Source organism: Lathyrus oleraceus, chromosome 2 (assembly GCF_024323335.1).
Source record: "Lathyrus oleraceus cultivar Zhongwan6 chromosome 2, CAAS_Psat_ZW6_1.0, whole genome shotgun sequence".
Classification (NCBI taxonomy): domain Eukaryota; kingdom Viridiplantae; phylum Streptophyta; class Magnoliopsida; order Fabales; family Fabaceae; genus Lathyrus; species Lathyrus oleraceus.
The window spans coordinates 486,224,495-486,250,983 of NC_066580.1; the positions used below are offsets into that span (position 1 = coordinate 486,224,495).

The following is a 26,489-nucleotide window of genomic DNA, read 5'->3' on the forward strand; positions in this document are numbered from 1 at the left end:
GTCTCTCTCATTTTTTTAAAAAATCAAATTTTGTTTTTGTATTTTAAAAAAAAATCGACTTTTTATTTAGAAAAATTGAGTTTTTTAACTTTTTTTTGGAAAATCATCTTTTTATCTTCGAAAAAAAACCGACTTTTATATTTTTGGGAAAATCATTTTTTTTTGAAAAAATCAACTTTTAATAAAAACACTTTTTATAAAAAAAATCAAACTTTTCAAGAGGTTAAAGGTAGTGTACTGTCAACGTAAAGAAATATTACGCTGACATCCAATCAAAACATTTTATATTACCAAATCATAATAGTATTTTAAAATATTTTACACGGATCTCATTGGTTGATAGTGTAAAAATATTTTACACTGTCAGTGCATATTCTTTTTTCTCACTTTTTAATATTTAAAAAAAAATGGCTATTTTTATTTTTAAAAAAACTTGATTTTTTATTTTCAGAAAAAAAAATGATTTTTATTTTATTTTTCAGAAAAATATGTTTTTTAAAAAAAATAGTGTTTTTTTTTCATTTTCGAAAAAAATCAACATTTTTTTTAAATTTTAAATATTTTTTTATTTTTCAAAAATATTTATTTTTTTGAAAATATATTTAAAAAAAATAAAATATTTTATTTTAAACAAATTATATTTTGACTTAAAAAAATAAAAATATGAGGGTGCTTTAAAATAAGGGGCCAAAATATTGTTGATTTAGTAAAGGGCCTTAAAAAAATGGGGATAAGTAAAGAGCCTAATTATTGGGCTTTCTCATTAGGGCTTTTTTGACATCTCTATCTGTAATCTTGATTGTTCAACCATCATGCCATGAACCATAAGCAACTTAGCATATACATGACTAAGCCAAAAGAATTATGCAACAAGAAGCGAAACCAGGTCATAATGAAGTGCAAGGCAAGCCAAAGGACCATGAGGCCATATGTTGCAAACCACCCTACTGCACATCAGAGCCAATGGAGGAAAACATGTCATGAACTTAGAGGTGATGCTACCTGTAACAAGTCAGAACCACTTCACAAGATTACAAGCTGCAACATGTACCAGGTCACATGCAAGCCACAAACCACAATGCAGTCCATTTTAATTCCTGCTACATAAGTCAAACCAAAACCGGCTATGAAATATGAAGAAACTCAAAGCCAATGAACAATCTACAATCATACTGCAGTCAACATCAAGGCAATGAGCTTGCAGACCTGCTATCACCATGAGTAAACAATGCAGACTACAAGCTGCAACATAAACCCAAGGTCAGACCAAACCTCAAAGCATACAATACAGTCCTGCTATCAAAAATAACTTAACCAAGTCATTCTGCAACAAAAACATAAGCAGCAATAACCATAAGGCAGTCCAAGTGAATCCTGCAAGCAATTCAATAACACACCAAGCCAAGACCTACACATTGTAATTTCTCATATCAGTACAAACAAGACTTGAACAAAAACATAACCATGAACACAAGACTGCCAAACCAAACCTATCACAGTCTGAACCCCATCAACCACAAGCCAATGAACCTTCCTGCATCAACATGAGCACACAATACATAATGTCATGATGCAGAATTCAGACCATGCCAATTACACGTCAGTAACATTGAGGTTTAAATGGATCAATTCACAACATAACAGTTAAAAAATGAACAAAGCACCACATCACAAACTCAACTGAATGAAACCTAAAAACATAACTAACATTCACATCCATGCATCATTCACAACTAACATAACTGAACTCAATTTAACTACCTAACTGAACATAGCCTAGGGATCCACAAAATCCCAACCGAATATCTAACTGCATTGCCTCGAATTCCACAATTCCCAACAAACTTCTCTAACTGCATTTCAGAATCCTAAAAGTTCTAATCACCAATAAATACTCCTCAACTCCAATCATTGCATTCTCTCCATTCATTTTCTACACAATCACACCCCAATCATTGTAATCCTCTCTGGAATCATTCTCAATCACACTCCAACCAGTTTTTCACCCATACACATTCATCAGAACTTCTCTCTCCAATCTCAATCATTCTGAACCTAAAAACTTCATCAACCTTCAACCTCCATCACAGAACATTGAATCACATCATCTCAATCACCCTCTCACCATCATCAGAATTAAACATTCATCAACAATACTCCTCAACATCAATAACTCAGATAAGCAAAAAGGGAAGAAAGAAGAAGAGAAAAAAAGAGGATTCCGAGGAAGAGTCAGAATCATTACCTGGAAATAGGAGTTCACCGGTGTTCATCATCTTCTTCATCCTTCTCCGGCCACGGTGAGTTCCAAAGTCTTCCATTTCTTCAATTCTAGTTACTGAGATGTAGAGGACGGAGAGGAGGTTCAAAGCCCTAACCTCGAGGGCTTTGAATCCTTATGTGTAGGATTTAATTTAGGATTGGATTTTTAGGGTTCTTGGAGTTTTTGATTCAGTTTTGGTGTTAGGGAAAGAATCTGGAAAAGATAGTGTGATATTCATGGAAAGGAGGTTAAGACTGTGAGGATGGTGGTTAGATTTGCCACTTTTGGTGGCCACCGCCGCCATAAGCGATTTCCGGCGCGATGGTCCACGGTGGTTCAGATGAAGCTTTGACCTGAGTTTCATTTCAATTGGCGCACATGTTTTCAACCCATTTTAAATTCAATTTCAGTCTCCAATCATAATTCCCTATGTGCCATTGACTTTGGATGATGATGTTGACTCACAATTTCTCCATGTGTTCATAATTCACATTGCCTTAGTTTTCTGATTGGGCTCATTGTACTGGCCCAACACGAAATCAGTGTCATCACCATGCTTTTTGCTCCTGTACCCCCTTTCCTGAAGGCAAATTCCAATGGACCTTACCATCAGGCTCATGCGCCCCATTTGCTTCTTGCACATGATTCCAGCAATACAACCCCATACCCAATTATTTTTATTTATTGTTTTGATATCTTTCATGCAATTTAATTCTTGGTTTTATTAGTTCTTGTTTTTAATTGTGGATTGATTAGAAAATGATGATAAAAATACATGTTCATTTAGGATTTTAATTAGACTTGTTTAGATGTTAATTCATCTTTTAACCGTGGAAAATCCCAAAAAATATTAGATTTCCATATTAATTTTGATTTGTGTTGATCCATATTGCTTTGTTGTTTTAATTAACATGTCATGTTTAGGATTCAAATTGATTTACTTTCAATCTAATTCCATATGTCATGATTAATTCAATTTTAATTGTTTTCATTTTTTATTGTGATTAATGGTTAAACTGAAAATGCTATTTCAATTTAATTTGGTGTATATTTTGTTTACCATGGTCATCTTATCATTTTATCATGTCATGATTCATTTCATTTTATTGTTTTAGCATTTAAATCATTTAATGTCCATTCTAATTCACTTGTTAATGCATACTAATTCATTTGATTCATATTTGTATCCACATGTGCCTTTGAGATTCAAGTTGGATACAAGTTACTCATGACCTTTTAATCCATTTCAATAACCTTGTATTATGTGAGGATACCATGCCACTTGTATGCTTTAGGCATGATACTTGGTTTGTAACTTGTCTAATCTCTTTTCATTTCTCATTTGTATTGTATGGTTTCATCCCTCCATTGTGGGTCACATGTCCCCTCACCCCATGAAAGTGTAATAACTTAGGTTTATTTCTTCCATTAGTACATCATGCATGCTAACTAAAAAGATAAAAACAAACGATAAAATAAAGTATTTCAAAATACAAAAGACATACTTGATCCAATGTCAAGTGTTTTCCAAATCAAACTCACATCATAGCAATGCAAGTACTTGATCCAACGTCAAGTATCTCCCATCCATTCCATGATCCATTATCCATCTCTTCTCCATTCTTTTCTCTTCTCAATCTCATTTTATCTCTCTACTTCCATTCTTCACACATTTTTTCATAATAAACTACAACATTTGATCCAACGTCAAGTGTCTTTTTCAAAACATTTTCATAACAAACGGTACGTACTTGTACACAATATTCAAGTACTTGGGTTGTCGACCGTACCTAGTTTGAGGACCCAACACTTGACTTCCCCCTTAAAATATCTAATGATTCAAACAAGTTAGATCTAGGTGCTATGAGGGAGAAAAATGATAGTTAGGATACCATTGTCTTCTTGACTCCCAAGTATTCTGATTGTTGGTCGTACTTAGTCAAGGAGAAGATACTTGTCTCCCTCTAAGTTCCAATGATTAGACTTATCAAACTTTTTCACAATTCAAATCTCTTTTGGATGCAAAAGAGTGGTTAGGATAACATTGTCCTCTCAACTCCCGAGTTTTTTGACTGTTGATTGTATCTAGTCAATGGTCTGATGCTTGTCTCCATACTAAAATCAACCCCAACAAATCAAATCATCTTTTGCCTTAGTGCATCTCTTCAAATCTTTCAAAAATGACGTGTTACTTCTGTTCTACCGTGAATGACGCTTAAGCCTCCATGTGTGAGCAAGTAATGTTTAACTGCTAAAGTGTGATCCAAGCGCATCCACTTTACAGCAAACAAGCAAATACTTCTCGCTCTCATGCCCGAGCATACAAGCAAGTGAAGTAACACACGAACATCAACACTGCTTAGTAAAAACAACCAAACAAATGCTCCGTTTGTGAGCGAAACTACGAAGCTCTGACTTCCTCATTGCATGTATGAGGGTACGTAGGCACAAGGGCTCAAATCCTTGGCGGACACACTAATTTAAAACTTATTTTCTCCTCCATCTTATTCTTTCATCCCATTTCACCAATTCAAGCAACATACATATGAACAACATCCATATGCATCAATACAAGCAAGTGGTTCCCATCGAGTACGATGGATGTAAGGGGTTCTAATACCTTCCCCTTGCATAACCGACTTCCGAATCCGCTATTGGTTGCGAGACCATTCTCATTTTGGATTTTATCGCTATTTTCCCTTTTATTTGGAATAAATAAAATCCAGTGGCGAATCTGTATTTTTCGCGGCACGACATTATTCAATAAAAAAGTTAAGTTTTTTGCAATAATTTTTATTATTATTCAATAAAAAAAATGTTTTTTTACAATAAATAAGTGTTATTGGTTTGTTGGCACGACATCAGTACGATTTTTCCTCACAAGTAGTTTTCATTCACAAGGGACCGAGGTGACTTTAGTGAAAAGAAAATATATATATATATATATATATATATATATATATATATATATATATAATATATATATATATATATATATATATATATATATATATATATATATATATATATATATATATATATATATATATATAGATAGATAGATAGATAGATAGATAGATAGATAGAGAGAGAGAGAGAGAGATAGATTGTAAACAATTAGGAAAACTCGGAATTCTGATGTGAAATGAAGAGATAAGGTGCCTTCTTTATATAGGAAGATAATTGGCAATAAAAGGAAATGATCTATGGGTCAATTAACTCATCTAATCGATTGGGTTCTAAGTCTAATTGATTAGGTACCACAAATAATCGATTATTTATACCCACAAAGGAAGGTTTGGATATAGAGTTGTTTGAATCATTAAAAAAATATTATAATCGATTATTTAATCAAATTTTATTCATCTAATCGATTAGTCTTAGGATCTAATAAATCAGGTAGATCAAAAATTTCTTCTAATAAAATTCATAGTCTCATAATCAATTGGATAGGTCTTAAAATTTGTTTTAGGAGTTTTGTTAGGTAAAGAGTTTAAAAAAAGGTTTTAAGTGTGTGTGTGAGTTGCCTAAGTATTTTGGGAGTTACTATCCTACTCTCCTAAGACTTTGGTTACTTAGAAAGATACTCGGTCATTACATAATATTTACGAGCATTGTTTATAAAATTTATGAAATTTCAAGCAAAAGGTAAGCTAAAGTGACGAAGAAATGAGAAGAATAGAAGAAGAGAAATAAATTGTGGGCTTAGAAAAAAGAAGAAGAAAAAGCAAGAATTTTTTTTTGGCCCATGGGTTTCTCGTGATCGCAATGCCACTATCATGGTTGCGATGAAGAGATGTCGCGATTGTGATACTTTTGATAGTGGTCACAATGGGTCACTGTTTAGGCACGATTTTGGCTATTTAAATAGAAAAAGAGGCCACTTTTTAAGGGTTCCGAATTGGATAATATAATGTGACGGCAAGGAGTTCTACATCAAGGACTTTTAGAGTTTTAGAGACACTGGAGACATTATTCTTCATTGATTTCCATGTACTCATCATCTAAACTCATGGTAATGCTTAATATCACTATGAGTAGATATATTTCTCTTGATTAGGTCTTAGTAGATGAACTTGATTTTACTCTGTTGGATCATATGATTGTTTGATGTTATTTGCTTGTTTTGATTATATAATTTGTATTCAATTGCTTTCATGTTTACTTCTCTTTGGGTGTTGACGAATGTGTATAGTGAATTTATATAAGTATGGATTATTGATCATAACTCTACTGATCGGATATATCAATTGTTCAACTTAGTAATTAATTATGAATAATAATTATAAGTTGTAACTAGGGAATTAACACACTTAGATCGCCTAATTTTATAATCCATCTCGTCTAATGAATTAGGGAATTGTAGTCTAAATTAGTGAGTTGTACACCAAAAATTGGGTACATTGATATTGTTAATTCGCCATAAAATTATAGAGTCAAGTTGATTCAAATAATGCACAATCATCCGCAAGGGAGAATTAAGGGATTAAAATAAGATATAGTCGTTTTCTCATTATCATATCTTTTAATAATTTTATTTGTGCAATTTATTTTCACAAACCAATCTGAAAACCCCCTGTATTTACTTTCAAAAGCATAATTACAATCTTGTTGAAATTTGCAATCCCTGTGAAGACACTTTATTTTATTACTTTGACTGGATTAGTTCGCTTGCTAAAAAAGTCATTAATTAGATACCTAAAATAATCGACTATTTATGCTTAAAAAGGAAAGTTTGGATATAGAGTCGTTATAAACCATTAAAAACTATTATAATCAGTTATATAACCGACTTTTCTTCATCTAACTGATTAGCCTTATGATCTAATCATTAGGTAATTCAAAATTTTCTTCTATAAAGTCGATAGTCTCCTAATACACTGGCTAGGTCTTAAAATAATTTTTAGGAGTTTTGTTATGTAAAGAGAGGCTTTAAGAAAGGTTTTAACTCTGTGTGTGAGTTGCCTTAGTATTTTAGGAGTTACTCTCCTACTTTCACAAGACTCTGGTCACTCAGACAAACACGATTAATCTAACTTTCACACTTCCTCTCTTTCACAACTATGAGGCTTTTAAGTTCCTTTTTATTATACACGTGATCATATAAGAACTTCAATTAAACCTCGAGTCTCCTAAATGGCAAAGCTTGATATATATATATATATATATATATATATATATATATATATATATATATATATATATATATATATATATATATATATATATATATATATATATATATATATATATATATATATATATATATATATATATATATATATATATATTAATTCAATCACCATTATCAAAGAGTTGCAGAAATATATTACCACAGCCTTCAGCAAGCATAAGCATTGTAATCATCAAAACACCAAGTAGGTCACCAACACCAAGATCATATGTTTCATACCTACAAGCATATATATATATCGATATTATCCCCCCTTTTGATGATGATAACACATCTCTCAAAGAGGTGATAAAGAAGAAAACATATAGATAAGGTTTTGAATGGTTAAACTCCCTCTCACATGAGTAGAGAGTATATTCTACACCCCTTGAGAGTATACTTCTCCTCATTTGACATAACCAAAATAGTGACAAAAATAAACATAGTACATATATGACATGTTTGCTTATCTTTCACTCGCCTACTCCACCAGCATCATATGGTACAACGCATCCAATATCATACTATGCTAACGTTGAAATTTTTTATCTTATACATCGAGCTTATCTTTCAGGATCTTTATCATGATAATAAAGCTACCACTTACATTGAAGTGGTGAAGGACCCCAAATGAAGGGAAACCACGAAAAGTGATATTCAAGCACTTGAAAATAGTGAAATGTGGACCATAACCCATTTACCTCCAAGAAAGAAGACACTTGGGTGTAAATGGGTTTACAAAGTTAGACACAACACTGATGGGACATGGGAGAGGTATAAAGCTCGTTTGGTGACACTTAGAAATCATCAAATTAAATGGGTAGACTATGATGGGACATTTGCACACATTGTTAAAATGGTGATTGTACAAACTGTATTGACAGTAGTTGTGGTGAAGAATTGAGAGTTACATGAAATCGATGTGCATAATTCTTTCCTTCAAGGGACCTTAAAGAGGAATTGTTTATGAAACCACCTCTTGTTGTTCACACCAAGCGTCCTAGCATGGTACGTAGGATTCATAATTTCTTATATGGGCTCAAAAAAGTTCCACGATGTCGATTTGCCTAGTTTTCCACTACTCTCAAAGCGTATGGATTCAAATAATCACTATCTTCTCACTATTCATGTTGCATAAACAAGGTTTTATTGTTATGGTATTGATTTATGTTGATGATCTTATTATTTCTTGGAATGATCATGTTGTCATTTCAACATTCAAAACATATTTTCACACGTGTTTTCATATGAAGGATTTAGGGACTCTAGAATATTTCCTCGGTGTAAAAGTTTCAAGATCACCCACAAAAAAATTTCTTTCCCAACGAAAGTATGCACTAGATATAGTTTCTGAAGCAAGACTTCTTGGTTGTAAACCTTCACTATTCCTCTTAATCAAAACCATTGCTTAGCTTTTCCTAATGGAAGAATCTTTGCTTAACTCGACAAATATCACCACTTAGTTGATAGTCTAATTTATTTATGTTTTACGAGGCCGAGACTTCATATTATGTTCACATCTTATCCAAATGTATGCATAAACCAAAACAAGATCATTATGAAGTTGTATTGCGGGTAGGTCATTATCCAAAAGGCAACCCTAGACAATGCATTATGCTGCAACATGACAACCTCTTACAACAAAATGGATGATGTGATTTCGATTGGTTAGTTGTCCTTTACCACAACAGTCACTCGCACGTTAGTTTATTCTTCTTGGTCATTCATCCATCTCTTTGAAAATCCGTAAGCAACATGTTATTTCACGATTTTCTATTGAAGTTGAGTATAAGTTTATGATTATTATCACTTGCAAGTTAAAATGACGCAAATGTCTTCTCTACAATTTTAGAATCTCTGATACTCAACCAATATGAATTTCCTATGATAATCAGGTTGCATTATATATATATATATATATATATATATATATATATATATATATATATATATATATATATATATATATATATATATATTCCATGAACCACAAAACATATTATAATTGATTATCATTTGAAATAGTATATTTAAAGCCCATACTCATACCACATATGTGTCTACCAATATTTGAAATAGTATATTTAAAATATTTGGACAATCTCAATTTTTCTCTTTGATGGACAAGACATTCATAATCCCCGTGAGAAAATCATAGCTATAGTTATTTCAGTATCAATAATTTCTCTCAATGAAGAAATGATAGATATAATTAATTCAATATCAATAATATATTGTAATTAGCTATAATTTATATTCTACGATCTTGTAATTAGCCTAAATCAATATTCTAAAATAAGGCATAGTTGATTTTTTACAGTTACATTTTTGGTGTATATATTAACACCTTGAAATAATGCAAATACCATTTTTCTTTGCCAGTTCTTATTAATAATATATTTCAAAACGAATACTAAACTTTCATGTTATGTTTTTGTATTTTTTTAAGGTAAAGTATGATTTAAACCTGCATTAGGCAATAAGACATACAATAAATGTTTTTCTGATCATTTAAGTTTTTTTTTTAATAATTTAGTCTTTTAGATTTTTTTAAATCTTTTTTCTCATATTTTAAATATTTAAAAATTTGTGACGGTTGTACTTTATCATTTTCACATAAAAAAATCAAATTGTTAAAAAAAAATATTTAAATGATCAATATATTATAAAAATAATATAAAAAATCTCTTATATAATTTTGGTTTTATTTTTTATTTTTTATATAATAAATAGTTTGATACCAGGTTTAATTTGATAATGTAATGCTAAATATTAGACGGAAGGGTATGTAATTTTTTTATATTTAAAGTAATCTATCAATGATTTAAATATCACATTTATTTAGTAATGTTAAAACCTCTCAAATTGATCACTAAATAAATTATTGCAAACATTCATAAAAATTGAAAATTTACAATTATTTATTCAAAATATAGTAACTATAAAACTCAAAAAAAAAACTGTTTAAAAATGTTTCCCGATCATAAGCTAAGCATAAAAAATGCTCTCTTGAAGCTAATCATAAATTGGATAAACATATGCTCTCTTGAAGCTAATCATAAATTGGATAAACATTTAAATCACATTTTATTAGTACCATTCACATGTATATTCCATAAATAATATTTGTACTGGTAACTTTTTACCTAACAAACGCCAATAGAATTTGACTTAAATAGCAAAAGATTTTTCTATGTTAACCAGAAATCTATAGAGAACTTTGTTGTTTGTGGTTATCATTCTCGATTTAATAATTTAATTTATGCAGTTGCATGCAGAGTATATTTTTTTTATAAAATAAAAAGAAAAACCATGAGAAAATTCATATTTGAGATAACAAGGGGTGAGGTGGTTGGTTAATTGTGGCGCGGGACTTATCCAGAGAGAGAATCATAGCGAACTGCTAAGCATATGATAGCATAGCAGAGTAGAAACTCAACTCAGAAGAAGAATTAGAAATGCAATCACATTACTATTCACCCCATTCGTTTCCGAAACCATTCCCAATCGCATCATCCTCTTCTTATATCTTTCGTTCTAACACCATCTTCACTCTCCAATCTTCATCTTTCTCCACCTCACTTCTCTCTTCTCCTCCTCTTCGCTGCAATCTCAATCTACCACCACGCATTCTAAGGGACACCAAGGTAATTTCCACCACCTATCTCTTTCTTCATTTCATTCCGTTACTCATATTCGCATGCATAGGGATTCGCGACTTCTTCCGATGACTCCACTGCCGAAAACTCCGATTGTGGATGTCAATTGGCAACACCGATTGTTTCTTCCGATGCTGATAGTGGATCTATTGGAATTGTGAAGTTTATGCTGTTCTTCGCGTTCCTCACACTTCGAGATTCTTATCCCGCTGCTGCTGCTTCTGATTTTGCTACTGGTTTGAATTCAATTCCTATATTTGGAGATGTCGGTGACTTAAGCACAGGTTTTGCTTCAGTTAGGAAAATCTCCCTGTTACTTTTGTAATCATAATTACTTACTTTTTATTTTAACTGTGTAATAAATATGAATAGCATCATTATACTACAAACGATAATGTGGACTCTACTAGTTGTCCGGGAGTAGTTACGGTCACAATTGTAGGAGTAGTATGAATTGACTTATTTTAGTTTATCTACTAACATTAACACTTGTGAGACTGTTTCGAAGAGCTTATTAAAAGAGCTTATGACATGTCCATAAGTTGTTTTTAGCTTATTTTCACAAGCTCTTCCGAATAGGCAAGGAAAACATCTTATATAAAAATAGTTAAAATTTCTGTTATTTTTATCATAGAAATAATTTATTTATAGGCACTTATTTAATAAATGTTTATGTTATATGAGCCTGTTTGGATCAACTTATTTGAGTTTATCTAATAACATAAGTTTTGGGACTGTTTGGGAGAATTTGTAAAAATAACTTATGACCTTTTTCATATATTTTTTTAGCTTTTTTTCATAAGCTCTTCAAGATAGCTCATGGAAACTGCTTATAGCATATACCAAAGCAATTTAACTTAATTTTATCTTGTTATAAAAATAGCTTAAGTAGGCTTATACAGAAGCACTTGTGCTATAAGCTGCAAACCTAAGTATACACACTTTATTAAGTTGTTTGTTTAAAGAGAGTCTGAACATTAAAAAAAGTCTTAACATGGACTATATTGTGCTTTTACTATTATATGTAATTTGACATAAATTACCTTGCTATTCAAAGACTAATCTGGTTCTTCTTGTTTTGTGCGCTATTACAGGCGTTTCTGCTGATATTTTTCTCTGAATTGGGAGACAAGACCTTTTTCATTGCAGTGAGTGCTCATATATCACTAGTTCATTTTCATTCTTTTCAAACCAAATACAAAAAAAATGAAGAAAGGAGTTTGTGATATTAAAAAATGATAACCTCCTTTCTGTTAAGATTTATTCAAAGAGTGTGTTTACTGGTGAAATGAAATGAAGAGGCAAAGCTCTGGAAATAAGTTTGATCTGGTTGTTTGATGTTTTATACAGGCATTGTTAGCAGCTAGGAATTCAGCCGGTGTTGTTTTCGTTGGGACATTTGGCGCACTTGCGTATGTTTTAATGTTTCATGAGATTTAGATGCCCTTGCATTTAGTTCTTTGTTTTGAAGGTGTTTTTCATGATTACTCACAACGCTCTATAAGTTGATGCAATGCAAGCCATTATGGTTAAAATATTTTCACAATTTAGAACAGTGAAACTGGCTAATAAAAGTTCTTCAGTGTAAGCTAGTGGACAATATCACTAGATTTCAATGGTTTTCTTCTCATATTTACTGAAACTTAGACAAGTGATGCATTTGAACAATATTCTTCAGGCTTATGTTGTGTCTGGAAGTCAACATTTACATTCAGTACCACTTTTATGAATGCTAATCATTGTGTACAACGTATTTATTTGTGCTATGCAATAATAATCTTCAAACCATTGATATTTATTAATTTATTTGTTTATGGCAGGGCAATGACTGTCATATCTGTCGCTCTTGGACGGACTTTTCATTATGTTGATGAACTCCTTCCTTTCAGGTTTTTTCTTTATTTCCTTGATTTATTTACCTCTGGTATGAATTGGTTATACTCATACAAGTTGTATGATACAACAGGAAAAGTGAACACGGAGCAATATAATAAACACTGTATAACATACATGTTTGAAAAGACTCACGATCCCAATATTGTTTTTCAATGCCTTTTGACCAACCATAACACAGTTTTATAATAATACATTATCAATCTTATTTTTTTGGAACAAAATTTTAATCATTTGCAAAAAAAAACAGTTTCTTTGTGGTGCAAGGGGGTCTTTAGTTTGACCAAGTTCCGTGTTTTCCAGGAATATTATCAGTTTTTTCAATGCCTTCTTTGGATTTATATTTTAGTGTTTGAAACCATGTAACTTGAAAGCATAATCTGATATCTGATCAGACTAATATTTTTAGGAGAAACAATTACTGTTTATTAAGGATGTCTTCTCCAGAACTCATCTAATAGGTTACTTTGCACAGGTTTGGACAAACTGATTTACCTATTGATGATATTGCTGCTGTTTGCCTATTGGTAAATTCACCTCCATGTTTATGTAAATGCATTAGTGTATAAGTCATTAGGAATGAGATAGTGGTGAAGGATTAGGATAGTTTTTGTGAGGTCATAGGTTCAAATCTCATTACTATCATTAGCCCAAAAAATTGCATTAGTGTTTTCTATGGTACACAAATTTATCCTATATTTTTAAATGAAACGCTTGGTTAAGATTTCAGTTGACTTCAGGTGTACTTTGGGGTCTCTACCCTGCTGGATGCCTCGTCTAGTGATAGCCAAAAATCAGATGACGAACAGAAGGAGGTAATATTTGGCATTAGCTGCATAATGTGCCTGATTTTACTAGTACATTTTTAAGCCTGATTTTTTAATTTCCTTCACTTTGAAATAGTTCACGATGTTTCCTATGCAATGGTTCCTATCTTAACCAGGCAGAGTTGGCAGTTTCTGAATTTTCTGGAAATGGTGCTGGGATAGTAGCTGCTGCTAGCACAATTGCCAGCACTTTTCTCTTAGTATTTGTTGCTGAGTGGGGTGATAAATCATTTTTCTCTACAATTGGTGAGTGCTACTAAAGTTCGAATTGTAGGTCCATAAAACTCTATTATATATGGACCACTCTTAATGAACATAAGTAATTTTTCTCAACCATAAAAACATCTTGCACCGAAATCCCCATTAAACCAACTAATATATAAATAATTAAGTTAAATATATTGTTATTAACAAAACCTTACTTGTATGCCTGGTTGTGATGTCAGTAAATTTGGAATAGTACAGTATTAGTTTATCATTAACTTGTTGAATTTTTAATTTGTCTCAAATTGCAAGACATGCTATGCTGATTTTTGTCCTGCACTTTAACTCCTTCAATGATTCTGAACTATTTTTTTCTCCAACTGTTTAGCCCTTGCAGCAGCTTCTTCACCCCTGGGAGTCATAGCTGGATCACTGGCCGGTCATGGTGTTGCAACTTTGGTAACTCCCTTTTCAGCAATGAATTGATGCAGCTCTTTGAAAGTTACAGTAAATGCATTCTTTAAAATTAACATAGTGGTACCCAAGAGCATTTGGTTGAGATGGTAGGGGTCTCTTCCAGCCTAACCAGAGGTCCTGGCTTTGACGCTTCTGGAACAATTTCCAAAATGACCAGCTAAAGTGCAAAAAAAAAAATTCCAAGTGCTTTATAAACATTTTAGTTTTGTAACTGCTTTAAGAGTTCTGGTGAGCTATTTTTTTTTCCCAATGACCTATATTTGGTGCCCCCACCAGATCAAAAACAAAACTAAGATGAAAAGAAATCTATATGTGAAAAACCTTAACTATCATGGAAAATTTGATACATATAATTTATATTCCTTGAATCAACTGGCCTATTTTTCTTATTGCATACCTTTTTTTTTAATGACGAATTGTTAGTATATATTTACACTTTTAAGAGGACTTGAATCCTGGACCTCCAACTCCTTTAAACCTTTAGCTCAATTGTTTCAAGCTAGTTGAGATACCCCTCCCACCATTTCTTATTGCATATCTGTAAATAACTTTGGGATTTTTTATATTCTCCTATCTTTTTTTTATACAGGTAGCCGTACTTGGTGGTACTTTACTTGGGACATTTTTGTCGGAGAAGGTAACTTCTGACTTGTAGCCTTCGTTGCTGATATGCTGTAGTCTGTTAGTTCCAACTTCCTGATTTTCTCCATTTAAAAAATGAACCAGAGTTCATAAATTGGGAACTATAGATGCTTGTTTTCATATCAATTAGATTCGTTGACTAATGGAACCTAATGTGAGATTTTAGACCATGTAGTAGAAGTTGAAATGTGATCTACAAAATTATTTTCTTGAATTGGAGCTGCCTATAGATTATAGGTCATGGAAATTTTCAGCATCGGAATTGCTGTATAAAATATGTGTGGCATCTATGAATCGCAGCAACATGTTTAGGCGGTTATTAAGAGCAATTTATCATAACCACATGCATGTTTTAACGTTCTGCTGACCAGTGACCACACTTTACATTCTGTAGATAATACTTGATAGTGCTTTGTGTTTGAAGTATTTTGTGTATCTGTTTGGAATATTACCTCATGGAGCTATGAACTAAAAACAGTATTTTCATTTCTTTTGAAGGTTATTGCCTACATTGGAGGTGTTCTCTTTCTCGTTTTTGCTGCAGTAACCGTGTTTGAAATTGTACAATAGATGTTTGAAGTGCAGTATATGTTCTGTTCAAAGGCAGCGAGAATGTACTGACTTCCACAATTTTATCTGCACCCTCTTTACAAAAATTTGTTAATGGCGTCTGTAAAGAAAAAAACTTATACCATCATTTGTAGCAACAGTGCATCTACCTTTCATTGTAATCCTTATAAATTATGTCCCGATAGTTATTAAAATAATATAATAGAGAAATTTTTAACTGTGACATTTTCAATTTTAGCTAGATGAGCAATCACATTACACTACTAACACTTATATAATGTTATATAGTTCAATAATGTTAAGTTAGATATCTATATTATAGAACTAACTGTAGACTGAAAATTCTCATTTAAATTTAAATTAGTATATTTTTACATAACACTTGACATATGAAATATGTAATGATATTATTAAAAAAAATAAAAATTTATACACTATCCAATCTATTACCCTTTGTGTTACTTTATACGTGACCATAATAAAAGTCAATTTTTTTCTAATAAATCAGGGATTGTAGTTGTTAAGAGTCTCACATTGGATAATATATGACTCTGATATTATGTTAAGAAATGTCGTGACTCTTTCCGGGTTGTCTTCCATACACTGTTGTAACTCATTCTAGCATCAGTTTTCAAAATTCTCCAATCACCACTATACTGTCGTCGTCACTATTGTTTCCGGTGACATTTAGATACTCATGGCTACTCCTCGTAACTTTACAATGATTTTCTTGGGTGGTATCAGAATTATCAGAACTTAGATTCTACTGCTTCGTTAGCACACACTGGTAATTCATCTGCTTGTCTCCCTCAATTATCTTCTCTTGGACATTGGGTCTTTGATTCTGGTTAATTCATCTACTTGTGTCCCTCAATTATCTTCTCTTGGACCTTGGGTCCTTGATTCTGGTTTGTCTGATCATGTTACCGGTAATAAAAAAAATTCTCTTCCCTCTCTACATCTGGTTTCTTACCTGCTATAACTTCTACCAATGGTTCTCAAACTTGATCCGAAGGAATTGATACTGTTCAAATTCTACCTTCTCTCTCTCTCTTACTTTTGTCCTCTATGTACCTAATTGTTCATTTAATTTACTTCCAGTCAATCGTTTAACTCGTGCTCTTGATTGTAGTGTCACTTTTACTAACAATAATGTTACCCTGCAGGATCAAAGTTCGGGACAGACGATTGATGTCGGATGTGAGTCTCAAGGTCAATATTATCTCTCAGTGTCATCTCAGACATGCTCAGCCAACGATTCTTCACTCACTATTCATGCTCAGTTAAGTCATCTCAGTCTTTTCAAACTACATAAGTTGGTGTCAAATTTATCGAAGGTATCTAATTTATATTGAGAGTCGTGCCAATTAGGGACACACACTTGTAGTATAGAGATTTTATCATCTATGTTGAAACTAATTCCCAATTTCTGTATGGTGAAGTTCTTATCAATTTTGGTAATTTTGGTTTGCTTTTGAAGTTATGTACTGTGATTTGATAAAAGATATTTTAATTATGCTTATTTTTATCGGACATGATGTTATTATAGTTTATTCAAATGTCTCTTAGTCTCTTGTATTTCAACATGGTATCAGAGTCTTGTTTAAGATCCGGTGGGCCACCTACTATGGTTTCCGCTATCGGGTCACCCATCATTTATTTTCACGCTCCAGTTGTCTAGTCATGAGCATGAGGCGTGTTAAGAGTCTCACATCGGATAATATATGACCTGAACATGTGTTTATAAGTGGAGACAATTCTCGCTCTACCAACCGGTTTTGTAGGATTGAGTTAGGCTCAACTACATTAATTAAGATTTTGTTCTGCCATCTCCTCATATATGACACCATTTCAAATATTGCACATATTAAAATTTCATTTGATTATTCATTTGTACCGTTTTAAATTTTTTAAAAAGTTGTGTGTCTTACTGGATTTTCAAGCCAACTACCAAAATTTTCCAAGTAAGTATACAATTTGACCAGAAATTTAAGTTTTTTATCGGAATTTTCATAAAAGATATGCATTTTTACTGAATTTTTTGAAATGTCGGATAAAAACTCATGTTTTTCATGCATTATATTTTTAAAAATCTGGTAAAAACTCATGTTTCTCATGCATTTTTATCGGATATATTGAAAAATTCGGTAAAAATGCATGCATTTCTATTTGTTCCTTGAAAAGTATTGTAAAATTGCATACAAGCATACCGAATTTTTCAAAAAAAAAATGGTACAAGACAATCTTGAGATGGTTAACCGAATTTTTTGAAAAAATCGAGAAAGCCATGCTGATTTCCAGATTTTAAAAAGATCTTGAATTTCATAGTTCTTCGTTTTTTTGCAGTAAGAACGAGATGACTGGACGGGATAATTGCTTCTAGGCAGCATGACAGAGTTGCAACAAGGGTCGTGCAAGGGCAGATGTCGTAGAGAATTCGCATATTCGAGTGGGGAGAGTATCTCCGACTGGTTCTCACAAGAGGAAGATGGCTGAGCAGGTTGGCGCACTCTGTAGTATCCGACATAAAGGAGTTAGAGTTGATGGATGAGTCAGAGATCTTATTGATGAGCCCGATGATGCGGTTATTGATTATGTCCAGATAACAGTTGGGGATGTGGAGGCCAAGATGACAGGCAGATGATGGTCGAGATAGAGATGGTCCATCATACTAAAACAGAGGCTTTGGATGACATGGAGGTGACTCATAAGGTTGATATACGAGCATCTCCCGTCCATTTATGAGAGGAGGGTCAGTCATACCACTACTGGATCCACACGAGCAAAGAGATGGAAGGTTAGACATGCACACTCAGGTGGTCTTTTGGAATACATGGGGAGGATTGATGTGTTGACTATATACAATGTCATTTGGACACCCTACGTATACCATAGAGTGCATCGAGAGTTTGATGACACTTTCCTTTTTTTGGTTATCTACGATGGGAGACCTTAGTCGTTAGACACTTCCTTGACAAGTGTCTACTCCAGTTTGGGTATGCTCAGAACATCCCACGACAAATCCTTGTTGTTCCAGTTGAGGGCATTGATAGATGATTTGTGGGTAACGTTGTTAGCTCTGCTCGTGCCATTACAAATCATGCAGTGGAGGTTCAGTTCCATGCATATTGTGTGGATGGTTACTTAGAGTGGTACTTTATTGTATCACACCCTCGTGTCATCCCACTAGTTGAGCATGCACATGATGTTGGACCTTCTGATGTTAGGGGACTTTCTAATGACGTGTCACCCCTCCAACTATTGTGGATGACTAGCATCGTCTAGAGATGATAGGAGTCATTATGAATAACCTCATGAGTTTGGTAAACTCAGATGGTGAGGTTTATACTTTTTCATCGCAGACAATTCACACATAACATGTGTGGTCATGTGTAGATTCTTTTATGTTTTTTTATTATTCATATATATTATTTATAATTATTACTCGGACTTATGATATGTACAGTTTATTAGATAATATATTATTGTTTTCATTATTGCGGGATTAATATAATTTAACACATGACAATTAACATAACTTAACACAAGAGTGTTAACATAACTTAACGCAGACGATTATATAACTTAACAAAACAATAATAAATAACAAAACATAAACACTACTAGATGACTTTGGAGATTTCAACATCATAATTATATCACTGATAGATCTAGAAATTTCCACATCAAACTCAATCGATCCATTTGTTTGCCTACAGTAATATATTTTCCACGTAACCTTTAAATCTTCATCAGTCTTCAATTCAATGTTGTTGTATTTCACATTTTCTTTAGTATCAATCTATGGTGCACGAAACATGGTCTTATCCCTTTTATGTTCTCGTTGTGGGGTAGCTGATTATCCAATAAGGATCTCATAACAGCGAGACCGGTGGTGTCCTCTGGTAGCCGAAAACCAACAGGAGGTCTCAGACCGTTGAAGTACACAATTGCCACAAAAAAATATTGAGATATTCTAAGATGTTTTTTTAACAACACACGATCTCTATTTATATAAGTTTGGACTCGTTATGGACCACACATAACTGTCGGTGCAATCACAGTCGTACAAAATTGTCGACAAAATCTCAATCGTTGAAAATTACACAATCATATTTTTTGTAGCTCATCTAAAAGTTTGGTAAATGCATGAGCTTTTTAATAAAATGACGATTTAAACACTACCGAATATTTCAACAATTTGGAAAAACATCCGGTAATATATGTTGTTTTTTAAAAAATCCTGTTTGTTTTTCCACGCACCGGTGTTTTTGAAAAAACGGTAAAAATGCATATCAGATTTTTAAAGTACACTACCGGATTTTTCTAATCCTATCGAATTTTAAACTTCCATTACTGAATTTTTTCGTGTGCTCTTTTTTGGTAAAATTTTAAGAGAGATTTTTGGGTATTATGGAAAATTGTGGGGGTGTTGGGTATGAGTGGGGGTGGCAGGACAAAATCTATTTCTTTTGATAACACATTTTTTTGATCGGCTCCCTTTAGCTCACAAAAATTTCTCCTATTTGTAAAAAAGGTTGCTCATTGCACGCATATGAATTATATTGCATCCTGGTGAAAAATTAAAAATGTTCCTCTCGCATTATTTGGAGTTTGAAATCCTGATGCAGTACACACTACAACAACCTAAATTCATCAAAAATGCAAACACTAATAGCTAAGAAATATATATTTGGATTACAATCTTCAGATGCATCCTTTGAAGATTGGAATCCATGTGCACCCTTTTAAATGATGTGACCGCTCTTTATCTTCACATTCTCTTATATCTATTATCTATAATGTTAGGACGACTTGCCATCATATAAAGTAAAGATTCAATCATACCTTGATACTTTGTTATAATAATAGGAACACTATATTCGTCTTGATCAACATATATTCTGGAACCCATTGGAGTAGTCATTTCTTTGTAATTGTCCATATCAAATTTCTTTAACAATTCATTGCAATACTTGGATTGGTTGATGAAGATGTCATTCTTTAATTTCTAAATTTGAAGTCCAAGAAAACAATTCAGCATACCCATCATGGAAATCTTGAATTCTCCTTTCATCATCATTGAGAATTCTTCACCTATGTCTTTATTTTTTAATCTGAATATGATGTGGTCAACGTAGATTTGAACTAATAAGGTATGATTTTTGATTTTCTTAATGAATAATGCAATACAACCTTACCTTTTTCAAATCCTTTTCACAAAGAAAATTTCTAAGTCTATCATACCAAACCTTTGGTGCTTGCTTCAAGCCATCAAGAGCCTTTCTTAACTTATAGATATGTGAAAGATTATTGAAGTCTTCAAACCCACGAGGCTGTTTAACATAGGTGATGTATCCATTCAAGAAGTCACTTTTGACATCCATTTGGAATAACTGAAATTTTAATGAACAAGCATAAGCAAGTAATAATCTAATAGCTTATAACCTTGCAACCAGAGTGAGTGTTTCTTCAAAGTCAATTCTTTTTTCTTGATTGTATCCTTGGGCCACCAATTTTGCCTTTTTTTCTAACAATTATACCATTCTCATCAAGTTTACTTTTAAACACCCATTTTGTACCTTTGACGTGTTTACCATTTGGTCTAGGAACAAGTTCCCAAACTTGGTTTCTTTCAAATTGATTTAATTCTTCTTGCATGGAAAGTATTCATTGGTCATCCTCTAAAGCTTCATTAATTTTTGAAGGTTCTATTTGAGAAATAAATGTCATATTAAAGCAAACATCCTTGAGATTTAGTCTTGTTGATACTCATTTGCTAATGTCACCAATGATGTTGTATATTGGGTGATCATGTTGGATTCTCCATTCTTTAGGAAGATCACTTTGATTTTGATCTTGTTTAATGATTTCCTCTGTGTCCTGATTGTTCATTATCATCATTTTTGGCAATGTCTTCCGTAGGTACTTCTAAAATATCATCATCATCACAAACAACTATGTCCTCCTTGGAGGAGTTATATTCATCAAAATATGCACACATAGATTCTTCAATAGATAAAAAAAATTATTATAAATTCTATATGCCTTACTTAAGATAGAGTAACAAAGAAAAATATCTTCGTTGGATTTCTCATCATACTTATCAAGATTGTCTTTGTCATTGGTGAGGACAAAGCACTTACATCCAAAAACATGAAAGTGAGCAATATGTGGCTTTCTTCCATTGAAGATTTCATATGGAGTATTTTTCAAGATTGGCCTAATGATTACCATATTGCTTACATAACATGACATGCTTATCGCATCCGCCTAAAAGTACTTTGGTAAACTCTAGTCACTTAGCATGGTTCTTGCAAGTTTAATTATGGATCGATTCTTTCTTTCAACTACTCCATTTTGTTGAGGAGTCCTTGGTTCTGAAAAATTATGAAAGATGCCACTTTCCACACAAAATTCATCAAATGATGCATTATGGAATTCTCCACCATGGTTACTTCTAATTGATGCAATCTTCGTAGATTTTTTTGTTTTGCACTTGCTTTGCATACTTATTGAATGCCTTGAATGCGTTGTTTTTCTGCACTAAAAATAGTGTCCAATAATATCTAGAAATATCATCTACAATAACTAAATCATATACATTACATCCCAAACTTCTTGTCTTTGATGGACCAAATAAGTCCATGTACAACAATTGAAGTGGCCTTGTGGTTGTTACCATATTATTTGGCTTGAAAGTCGATTTTTTTTTCTTTTTTACATGCATCACATAATTTATCTTTGATAAACTTTATCTTTGGTAAACAAATAACAAGATCATGTTTGACTAATTTGTTGAAATGTTCCATATGAATATGGGAAATTCTATTATGCCAAAGCTATGCATCATTATTTCTTACCACAAGACATTTTATTTTCAAATATAAATCATCTAAATAAATCATAAAAAAATGTTATTTATTCTCTTACCCACAATCTTTATCTCATGAGTGGCTTCATCTCAATTATGCACTCATCTTTGGTGAAATTGATTTTTTGTCACAAAGTTGACTTATGCTTAAAAGATTGTGCTTTAATCCTTCTACACATAGTACATCATCAATTGTTATGAGAGTTAGTGATCTAACTTTTCTCATGCCAAGAATATTTCCTTTGTTATTGTCTCTATATGTGACATATCGATCTTTAATACTAGAGATGAAAATTTGTCCTCGTCTCCAATCATGTGTTTAGAACAACCACTATAAAGATACCACACATTTGTAGTTGTATTCAAGCATACCTACAAAAATAAATTAGGATTTGTTAGGTACTCGATGTGTCTTCGGTCCTTGATAATTATTTCTTTTCTTAATCCACACATAATGACCATTATAAACACTAAAACTTCTTACATAGCAAACATTAAGTGTGTGACCTTTTAAACCACAATAGAAACATGCAGGAACAAAGTTACTTATATATCTAAGAACATAAGACTTTGTTTTAAAAAACCTTTTCTTAGGATGTCGATAAACATTTTTCACTTTATTAACTTTATCTTTATTGGATTGGTCACTTTCCTTGACAAAGATAGTTTTACTAGTACTTGACTTGTCAAATTTTGAATAACCAAGTTCACTTTTATCATTGGAATATATTTGTCTACTAAGGACACGTTCCAATCTAATTTGTCCATTTTCATATCTTTCAATAACTCTTTTTAATTGGACTATGTGAAAAGAAAACGAATTACAATCATTGCATGTAGAGTTCTGTTTTTCTTTGTCAAAATCTTTTTGCATAGTGTGAGTTTTATCTTCAAGAGATGAAATTTGTTTCTTTTATGTTGACACCATTTTGTATAGAATTTTACATTCATTAAGTAATTCATTTATTGCTTCTTGTGCATCATTATCATAAGAAATTTTTTCATAACAAACCTCATTTTCTTCATAATCAGAATAATGTGATGCCATTAATGCAAGATTTGCAGATTCTTCACTTTCTGAATCGAATGATGAACTTACTTCATTATCATCTCATGCAATATATTCATTTTTGGATTTTGATTCCTTTCTCCCTTTTTACAAGAAGAATGAAGTTTTCATCTTCATCTGGTAAGTCTTCTTCCAATTCTTCCCTTGAATCGTCTTTTAAAGCAATACTTTTGGATTTCTTTTCTTGAACCTCATGCTTACCTAGTCTTCCAAGTTAAATCTCATGCTTTTAAAATTTTCTTAATAATGTTACGGACGTCATATTTGATAGGCTCTTAGTTTCCTATATCTTCGTCACTTTCGGTTGTCATACCCTGATTAAAGATCTAAGAATTTTAAGATTAAGTTCATCATTAGAAAAAAATTATCAAACGTTGTCAGGTGATTTGTCAAGTTTGAGAATCTTTTCTCCAAGATAATAATTGATTCTTCATGCTGCATTCTGAACAATTCATATTCTTCAGATAATATGTTCAATTTTGATCTTTTCACTTTCGTGGTTCCTTCATGAGTAACTTCTAACGTATCTCACATTTATTTCCTTGTTGTGCATTAAGAAACACGAAAAAACTCATCCATTTCAAGTGTTGATTGAAGCATGTTCTTCATCTTCTTGTCATAGATAATTTTTTTCTTATCATCTTCATCCTAATCACTTTTGATCTTGGATGTACCAACGCCATTGACAACACTTGTGGGAATGAACAAACCATTTTCTACAACATCTCAAATATCATCGTCTGATGCCTCAATATATGCTCTCATGCGGATCTTCTAAAAATTATAGTATTCTCCAACAAAGCAAGGAGGCTTGGTGTTACTACCATTGTCTCTAAAAACCGGATTAATGGAAGTCATTTTCTGGATCTTAGGAACAAGTTACCTATAACCCGCTCTGATACCAAATGTAAGTATTTAAAGTAATCTAAGAAGGGGTGAATTAGATTATCCGGTATTTTAAGAAAAAATCTAGTTTTTTAGTGATGATACTTATGTTCTTATTTTTATAATGATGAATATATGAAGTAAAGTGCATAAAATTAATGCAGAAAAATAAAGAACACCAGGATATATACTAGTTCTTCTTTCCAAACAAGGGCACGTCTAGTTCCCTCGCATCCTGTGAGAGATTTCACTATGTTAGAATATATATGATCCTCACACCAAGGTCACTCATAAACTTTTCTAACATAAACAAGAAAATACACCACTTTCTTTTACACTTGAGTAAAAAGCACACTACTTTCTAATACAACACAATGATCACTAAACACTTAGTGATCAATAACAAAATTTAGATAATAGATGTAGAAGTTTTTGCACTTGAATCAATTATGTAGAAATTGATTTTCCCTTCTAAATGTTACAGTTCGCAATGTATAAGACTTTAAGCGAACATAACTTAATATGAAACTTTCAATGATACTTTAAAATTATGTAATAAGTTTCACAAAGTTTAGTCACAAAAACACTTAATGATGAAAGTGAGAAAGATTTAAAATTTTGAATACACCGGAAGAGATGAATTTGAAATTTATAAATCAAAGTTATTTATATTCAAAACTTACCTCTTGGAAGGAGTACAATGACATGAAGCATTCCCATGATTCATGACCAAAGTTTGGAAATCATTGGATTCAACACTGAATATGAAAACATGATGATGCTTAAGTGGTAATCAGTTACCATAATGTTGTATCCTGTTACAACTGTGACATTTTAAAAATAAAACTAAGTTTTCATGCATGTAACCGGTTACAGGTTTTATGTAACCAGTTACAGCTGTTTGAAATTATTTAAATACAACTTACAATAGTGGAGATCATTTCCAAATGGCTTTAAAATGTTCAATGAATGTTGGAAGTAAAATGCATGATTTGTTCTGAGCTCATTAAGTGATATACAAAATATAATTGCAATTGATACCTTTTAGCTCAATGATCAAATCATCTTTGTCCAATGCTTTAAAGATTACTTGAGTACCAAGTTTTAACATAACCAATTTCTTGAAACTTTAGGCTTTTGCCTTCTTTGATAATGTATTTGAACTTGATCCTTTATATTCATAAAAACATAAGATAATGATAGAAGCTTGTATTTACAGTATATTGTTTGGTTTACCTGTACTCTAAGTTAGATAAAGTTATTCAAAGAAAGACGAGAGATTACAAGAAATAATTGTCTATTTCAAGCAATTTATTTACATGTTTATTATTAATTTCATAATACTTGTACTACACTCTTATTGATTTTCATCTTAAACATATTCAGGCATGGATCCTTTAGAATTTTCTAAGTATCATCAGGTGGGAGTATGTTTCCCATTATACCGAAGAGTTTCCACGTGTATGCTCGACTATCCCAATCATAGGGAGTCTGACAAATGATTCGCACAAACTTGCTCTCAACCATATTATGGTAGATGATAGTTGTTTCAAACCATATGGTGAATCATTATGCACGACCTTTGGAGGTGATATGTTGGTATCCTGGATGGTTGGCTTGTGGGTATCAATATATGTACCACATCTACTCGAGCGAGTATTGTGAAAGTTTGGGTATATGCATAAACATTTAAGGGAAAAACATACTTCATTAATTTAGATAACATATTTCAAGTACAAATGAAATAACTAAAAGATATTAAAAATACAAATAAATACATAAATATAACTAGGAAAGCTACTCTAAAGCACATGGTTTTCATTGTTGATTACCCCAGAGGTCTTGTGAGATCCAAATTTAGCAAGCATATCGGCTAGAGCATTCATTTTCTTATTAACCCTCTTCTGCCTCATAATTTTCTTTAGGAAAGCTTTGGTTGGAGTTGTTTCTAGA

The 26,489-nt window shown here is 32.2% G+C and overlaps 1 protein-coding gene and 1 long non-coding RNA gene across 3 annotated transcripts; one reads left to right on the forward strand and one right to left on the reverse strand.

The window, feature by feature from the left end:
* Window positions 1-731: 731 nt before the first annotated feature.
* On the reverse strand, window positions 732-2,696 carry LOC127120779 (uncharacterized). Of its 2 annotated transcripts, XR_007803255.1 has the most exons (4): window positions 2,246-2,696; window positions 1,491-1,534; window positions 1,207-1,408; window positions 732-1,097 (listed from the first exon to the last, which is right to left on the reverse strand). It is a non-coding gene; the product is annotated as an uncharacterized LOC127120779 (long non-coding RNA). The 2 variants fall into 2 exon arrangements; XR_007803254.1 differs by having other exon boundaries at window positions 732-1,408; window positions 2,246-2,693.
* Window positions 2,697-10,754: 8,058 nt separating this feature from the next.
* On the forward strand, window positions 10,755-15,931 carry LOC127120780 (protein PAM71, chloroplastic). Its single transcript, XM_051051320.1, has 11 exons — window positions 10,755-11,083; window positions 11,145-11,390; window positions 12,190-12,243; window positions 12,446-12,507; window positions 12,916-12,984; window positions 13,464-13,515; window positions 13,729-13,803; window positions 13,932-14,061; window positions 14,408-14,478; window positions 15,086-15,133; window positions 15,637-15,931. The coding sequence occupies exons 1-11, from the start codon at window positions 10,895-10,897 to the stop codon at window positions 15,706-15,708; spliced, it is 1,068 nt and encodes a 355-aa protein (XP_050907277.1). The 5' UTR covers window positions 10,755-10,894; the 3' UTR covers window positions 15,709-15,931.
* Window positions 15,932-26,489: the final 10,558 nt, after the last annotated feature.